We start from the raw sequence: 7,149 nt of genomic DNA on the forward strand, positions 1-7,149 counted from the left end.
TAATTTGAGACACCATAAATTAATAAAAAACATGAATTCTATTATACTACTTATCAATGTCAATTCTCTTCATACAGTAAAAAATAATCACCATTCTTTACCCAGTAATAGTTAGACGAGGGTTATTTTCTTAAAAGAGATGAGATTATAGTTTTAGGGTAAAAGGTGTAAAACTTTAATGAACTACTAGTCAAAGATCTATGAAAAAAAAAAATATATGCCTCCCTCTATTTTTTTTTCTTCAATTTTAAAAGTTCAGATACGAGAATCATGCGCATCTCATATGCTTGAGCGGAACACTAATTGGATGAAAATTATCATGCTTCACCTACTTGGTCAAGCAAAAAATTAAACTATCTGGCTGCATCTACTTGGGTTTAGTTTATATTCCCCAACTTTCTTTATCCCTACATTATTTAACATGTAAATATCTTTTGTAATTTTGCATTACTTACTATTTTCACACCTTATTACTTGTATAAATCATGATACATTCATCAATTTTTAGAGTGTTACAATTCCCTCTAAATAACAATTTTGTCCCAAAATCTCAGTGTTCAAAACTCAAATCCAGCTCCGAGTATTAGTCTTTGTTCTTAGGTTTTGTTTCCTAAGCCGTGACTACCCAAATTATATGGTGAAATTGAATCCAAAACATTCATGATCGTTCTTAATTCCCACAAGGAGGTTCCTGTAGTTCTTGGCCAGAAGAAAGGGCAACGCCATATGCACAAAAGGGCAGTATACCTTCGAAACAGTTGTCCTCACATCAGAAGTGTTGTCACTCCACTGAAGGGGGAGAAGAAAAAAAAGAAAAAAAAGAGGCAAACGGGCATTCCATTTTGAGAATTAATCCCCCATGAAATAAATCAAATTCCTTGATCGCAAGAACATGATTCTAAAAACTGGCCAGTTCAAAATAGGCGTCCAAACCCAATTCCATACGAGAAGCCAGTCCTTGGCAATACAGCAACAACCCAAGCCTGTTTACATGTCATCGTCATCAACTAAACTTACCGATTTCCATCTTCTTCTTGATTGCCTTTTGACCATGATATATAAATGAATCCAGTATGCCAGAAACAGTGAAAACACCTGGAGTATAAGAATAATCAGCCATTATTAACACACCTAATCATGAAATATATTAATATAAATGCACAAAAAAATAAAAAATGCCACAGATTTGAGAACTTTATATCATTGTTTCTTGAATCTGTTGTTTCAAAATGCAAACGGACATAACTTTTATTTTCCTATACATTAGCCTTAGATTCTATCAAACATATAGCGCAAGTTATGAAAAAGACTAACACAAGTAAAAAAGGGAGCCGGGAGCATCGATTGGATTTTTTAAGAAATAAAATATTACCTCCAACTATGGCACACACATTTGTTAGGAAGTGTAAGAACGAAACATGTTCTTCTGTGAAAGTCACCTGCAAAATGCAAATCAGATGTAATCACTAGACCAAAAAACCTCTGAAGTGAAAAAAAATCAGTGGCTTGCGCTAACTCTTGAGCTCATTTAGTAGGCTAAAAAAAAGCCTACCTTAATTGGAGAAAGGTCATAAAAGAAGAAAACTCCTGGAAGGGACTGAAGGCGACCTATGTCTGTGCCCCTAAAATGTTCAGTCACAGAAAACTGGAAAAAAGAATTAAAACTTGTTATATCACTTTAGATGATTTGAGACAACATATCAATGAACACTTATTGGACTGTGATCACACCTGATTTGACTGGATAGTGTGTCCACTCACATCTGTGTATACAGTAGGTACTACCTGCAAAATAAAGAGCCCGTTTGGGTAAAATGCTTGAGAACTGATTGCATTTCCTTAATCATGACCACTAGAAAGGAGAGGTGACAAAAAGAAACAGGAGAGGCATTTGTCCTGAAGAATAACCTTGATGAAATACTGGTACATCCCACTTGGTGTTTCTTGTGTCCATTGCACACTGAAAGTTACAAAAATGAGTTTGACATTCCAGCATATACAATTTAATACACAGGAAAGAGGATAAACAAGTCAATCTTCAAGCCCAATTAATGGGTAGATGAAACCAGGATGCATGGAGAAAATTACCCATCAAGAGGATTAACAACACCTGGAAAATATTCTCCGAAAGTCAGCCTATTAATCTTGTGAGTTATCTGTAGCACATTGTTCACATTAATCAGATGGTTTGTTTAGCATAGCATGATGAGCAATTAAGAAGTGATTGATAAGTTCATATTCCTTGGCAGACACAAGCTCAGTAATTGATATTCAACAGAGATGGCCAGAAGAAGTAGAATCATGGCTTACATTAAAACTATCCTTCTGAAATGCCAGCAGATCATGCACGTGAACACCAGATTGCTGAAAACTCTTCCCAGGTGCAAAATGAAAATTTCCAGCCACCTTATTAACTTCTAAGAATCCATAAATGTTGCATCCTTCACCCTCTTCATCTTTAATCTTTTGGAGAAATCCCTCTCTTTTGCACTGAATGTTACATGTAAATCAGAAAACAAAACCATAATTAGAATAAATGAAAATATTTTTTGTTGTAATTTGTTATTCAAGGAGAGCATATGCTATGATTTTAGACTGATACACCACCAGAAGTCATCAGTTCACATATGGAATGAGAAATCTCAAGACAGACAAACACAAGACAACATTGAGACACGCAGCCACACAACACAAAAACATAGCCTGTAGCTCAAACTTGGAAGTATTCCCAGGCAACACCAGTACTCAAAATTCATAGTTGACTATGTATTGAATGTTTTCAGAGCATTGAGAGATAGATTTTCTATCATGTTAGTGGTGTTGCAACTAATAATTGTGCAGGAATCGCCCACTACAATACTACTATTCATTATCCCAAAAGGAGGAAGAAAGGGAGATGGTAACCTAAACGTTAATTTTTCTTGGTTACAGGTACAAAGTAAACGACAGCAGGAAAGGCCAACGACGAAGCATTAGCAATATTGCCAATTAAGATACGGATCAGAGAATCATAAAGTTAACATATGCAAGAGTCTTAACCGCATTCATCCAGTTTGTTCTTGAAAATTGAATCTAGAACTCCAATAAATAATGTAACAATAAAGTACCTGGTCCATTAAATCTGGATTTGTCACCGCCCAACCTTTCTTTCGATATGCTTCACGAACTTCCTCACAAGAATTACAGCAGTCTTCATCTGACTGCAATACAAAAGGAGATATAATGGGGAGTAAAACTACAGGTTAGATAAAGAATATAATAGACATGTGACTGTTCCTAGTTGCAAGGAGACAGAACTCTGATTTTATCCAAAAGGAACTAGAAAGACAAAATACAGGCTGCAACAAAGAAAATAACACATTAGAGAAATAATGGAGAAACTAAGGTCTGCCAGTTGCACAATAAAATCAGAAGCAGCTAAAAAATTATTACTACAAGCAGCTAGTTCTATAAGATGCATTTAGCCAACAAACATGATACAAGAAAAAACTCCAGAAAAGCATTGAGTAAAAAAGCATTCCAGAAAGTAAACGTGTCCAGGTGAACAAAAATATTAGAGTTCTGAGTAGATTGTCCCACATGTATGCAGTTTAATAATAAATATGAGATGAGACAGTTATTTCTTAGCATTGATGCTAGACAAACTTACCGCTTCCGCACCATAACAGGAGCCACAGTATGTCTCGTTGTGCTCAAGCCTGCCACCATGCCTCTGCAAAGGCTTTTCAATCTGTGCCAAGCACGAAAAGGAGTCAAACAAGTAAGGATGGGGAAGGGGAGGGGATGGGGTACAAGTTGTTAAGAGTCCAAGAATGATATTGTCAACAGCGGAGTAAAGAAAGAAATAGCCAAATTGCACTTATGAAAACAACAGAGAATTATAAACATTGCTTGAAGATCAAGGAGATGAAGGAGAAAAAGCTCCTCTGTAAGAAAGCACAGCCTAACATTTCTATTTTTCTACCCCTGGCTTGTAAAATACGATTAGATCCAACTAAGCTCCACAAAGCCACAAGACTAATAAAACACTTACAATCAGCTATCTATATCTCTGACAAAGGACACCAATGTCAGATAGCCAATGGCAAAATAGAGGCCCCCTTGAATGATACCAAGCCTTAACTTCTATCATGCTATGCATGCTTTTTTTTTTTTGTGTGTCAAGCAATACATACTTTCAAAAGACAGGATTGGTTCTTTTCGTTGGTAATTTATTTTCATTTTTAAACCCTTGCTCGGCTCCTCAAATGACTCAGAAAAACAAGATAGATTCTCTTCTGCCATTCACATCAGTCATCGCACAAATTAACATAACCCTAAAACTAGCAGAGATGAGCTTTGAGTAGACAAAATACTGCTGATTACGTGATGAATTCACACAAAAATTAGCACTTGAAAAAAATCAAAGTTAATTGCTCAAACTCAGATCAATTCACGGATCACAAACATAGAAAGTTTAAGCAAAACTGAATACCAACCTTTGGGGCACCAATTCCATCTTGCCGTGCTTCTATTACATTTCCATGAAAATCTAGTCTTTTCTTAATTATATCATGTTTCTGCAAGGCATCAAAAACAGAAAATTTAAAACTTAGGAAACAACCAGGTCAAGAGCATGAAGCGAAGCGAAGCATATACATGCAAGTATATATATATATATATATATACACACACACACACACAAAAGGGTGAGGTCTTATGGTACATACTACATCAAGATGTTGCTCTCCACTAATATCCATGGCATCAAGGCTAAGAATAGAGCACGGAAGAGCGGGGAACGTGACATCAAACTGCAGTTTCAAGCATCACATGAATCAATTACTAGAGCAATTCATCCAAGCAAGCGTATTAGGAGCATACACATTGAAAAGAGCATTACATTGATACGTAGAGTTTCTCCTCTCGAAGTATCCACCACTAGTTTTGTTTCAGTTACCGCATGAAGATATAATCCTGCAACAATAAATTTAACAAAAATAAGAACACCAATAAACACAACAAACAGTACAAAATTTGAAAATAAAATACAATAAATCCAACAAAAACCTAAACCCCATCCCATCAATTTCTCAAAAACCAATCATCAAAGCTAGCATACTCAAAGACGAATAATAAGCATAAATAAAAAAAAAGAGCAAAAATAGGAAACATACCGAGCTCGGAGAAGAAGAGGAGAAACATAACGATAGAGGAAGCGAGAGTGATAACACCACCGGAAAGCGTACGGCTGTAGAAATCCTCGTTGATTTTTGGATATGCATCCAAATTCCTTAGCTTGCTCATTAACCCCTCCATTTTCTCAATACTTAGATCGATACTTCTTTTTGTATTTCTTATTCGTAACCTAAACTATGGGTTTTTTTTCTATACAAACCCAAGATTTCATTTATTTAGGTGTAAAGAGAAGGTGCAAATCTAAATTATGAGCTGCTTAAACGCCTCGCGTCTTCGATCTTATTGGTTTATTAAGGAGGCGTTGAAGGATTTTTGAGATCTCTCTCTTGTTTCTTTTCTTTTCTTTTCTTTTCCCTTTCCTTCAACTTTCACCGATACGGATACGTATGTCCCGCGGGCGGTAATTACGCTCTACGGATTAGTGCTCTTCTTTCTACATACATATATCCATTTTTTTTCGTCTTTTTTTTTTTTTTTGTCTTTCACGTCTAATTGAGTGTTTGACAACGTGAAAAATGTGTGATAATATATATATATATATATATATATATATATATATATATATATAAGTGCATTGGAATTATAAAAAATATTAATTTAAAATTCTTTTAGAAAAAAAAATTTAAAAATAATTTTGAAATATAAAAACTACTATAATATGACATTAAAAATCCTTTTAATTATTTCCTTTTTTACTATATATTTTTTAAATATTTTAGTATTTTTTCTTTTTAGGTAAATTGAACTAATTTTTTTTATGGTTATTATAAATTTTTATAAATTAAGTTTATATTGCTAATTTTCATGAATTTATATTTAGAAGTGAATGGATAATATATAGACTATGAGTGTCATGATACCTTTAAATATCAAGTCTAATTTTCATATATTGTATAACTATTAAATTCTATCTATTATTTTTCTGCTTTCCAATAAAAATATAAATTTATTTTTTATTATGTTAAATAAATTTAATAAAAAGATAACTAGTTAAAAATATTTCTAAATAAAGTAAAAATAATTCAAAAATTATTAAATATGAAGAAAAAATAAATATAATATATACAAATTAAATTGATTTGAGTAAGTTCGTGATATTAATTTTTTTATCCATTATTATTTATAATTCTACTTTTATAAGACTTCGACGGTTGAGTGGAATTACAAATATCCTATGTAGCAACAATCGTAATTACTTTACCTAATACGTAATGTTTACCTTGTACCATCAAGTAGTCTTCAAACTCATCTTCTATGTACTTATTATATATACGGTAAAAAGTAGCCGTAAGTAATAGACATGTAAATTACTAGTTTAGAGGCGTGGTATTTATCGGCATGTTGAATCTTGGTGACGGAAAAACCGAGGCCCAAAAAGCTGTTTGTTTGTATACAGTTCACAGTTTTGAAACCCAGTCTATAAATCCGAGACTCAGCTAATTCGAGAATGAAATCAGATTAAGTAGAAAAAAAATTAAAAAATTAAAAATTTGATGTGATTCAACTGACCCGATAAATTAACCCGAGTCTTGAACCAATTGAGTCTACAAACTACTATGGTGTAGAACATTTATAGGATTTTGAGTAAGGAATAACAAATCAGATAGAGGCCCATAGAAAGGTACAGAGATTTGGGCTTAATCCATTCAACCTGTGAAATTGAAACGTGATCTGCAAGTGGCATAATTATTTCAACTTGCATCTAACAACCTGTACCCACGTGTCATTTCAACTTGCACAATCTCTTCTAGAAATTCAGTCTTTTTTTTTTTTTAAGGATTTATATAGCATCTTTATTTTTATATTTTAATTTAAAAAAAAATAATTTTTTTTATTTTTTATATGATTTTAATATATTAATGTTAAAAATAAAATTTAAAAACTTCATGGGATGTAAAAAAAACAAATATATCCTTTGGAATACTGGTATACTAAAAAATAGGATGAATGTGTCATGAAATTAAACAAGTA

At 33.1% G+C, this 7,149-nt stretch overlaps 1 protein-coding gene across 1 annotated transcript; it reads right to left on the reverse strand.

Moving 5' to 3' along the window:
* Positions 1-821: 821 nt before the first annotated feature.
* LOC118036865 (uncharacterized) lies at positions 822-5,571 on the reverse strand. Its single transcript, XM_035042699.2, has 13 exons — positions 5,157-5,571; positions 4,883-4,956; positions 4,710-4,793; positions 4,479-4,559; positions 3,650-3,730; positions 3,108-3,200; positions 2,311-2,490; positions 2,089-2,156; positions 1,909-1,960; positions 1,732-1,785; positions 1,553-1,645; positions 1,373-1,439; positions 822-1,095 (listed from the first exon to the last, which is right to left on the reverse strand). The coding sequence occupies exons 1-13, from the start codon at positions 5,296-5,298 to the stop codon at positions 1,004-1,006; spliced, it is 1,161 nt and encodes a 386-aa protein (XP_034898590.1). The 5' UTR covers positions 5,299-5,571; the 3' UTR covers positions 822-1,003.
* Positions 5,572-7,149: the final 1,578 nt, after the last annotated feature.

Source organism: Populus alba, chromosome 5 (assembly GCF_005239225.2).
Source record: "Populus alba chromosome 5, ASM523922v2, whole genome shotgun sequence".
Lineage (NCBI taxonomy): Eukaryota > Viridiplantae > Streptophyta > Magnoliopsida > Malpighiales > Salicaceae > Populus > Populus alba.

Bases quoted from the DNA above. Each gene is read 5' to 3' on its own strand.
- LOC118036865 (XM_035042699.2), bottom strand. From the start codon at position 5,298: ATGGAGGGGTTAATGAGCAAGCTAAGGAATTTGGATGCATATCCAAAA. The intron at 1,646-1,731 runs GTGTGATCACAG...TCTTTTTTCCAG, and splicing joins ACACTATCCAGTCAAATCAG to TTTTCTGTGACTGAACATTT. The intron at 1,440-1,552 runs GTAGGCTTTTTT...TGCATTTTGCAG, and splicing joins ATGACCTTTCTCCAATTAAG to GTGACTTTCACAGAAGAACA.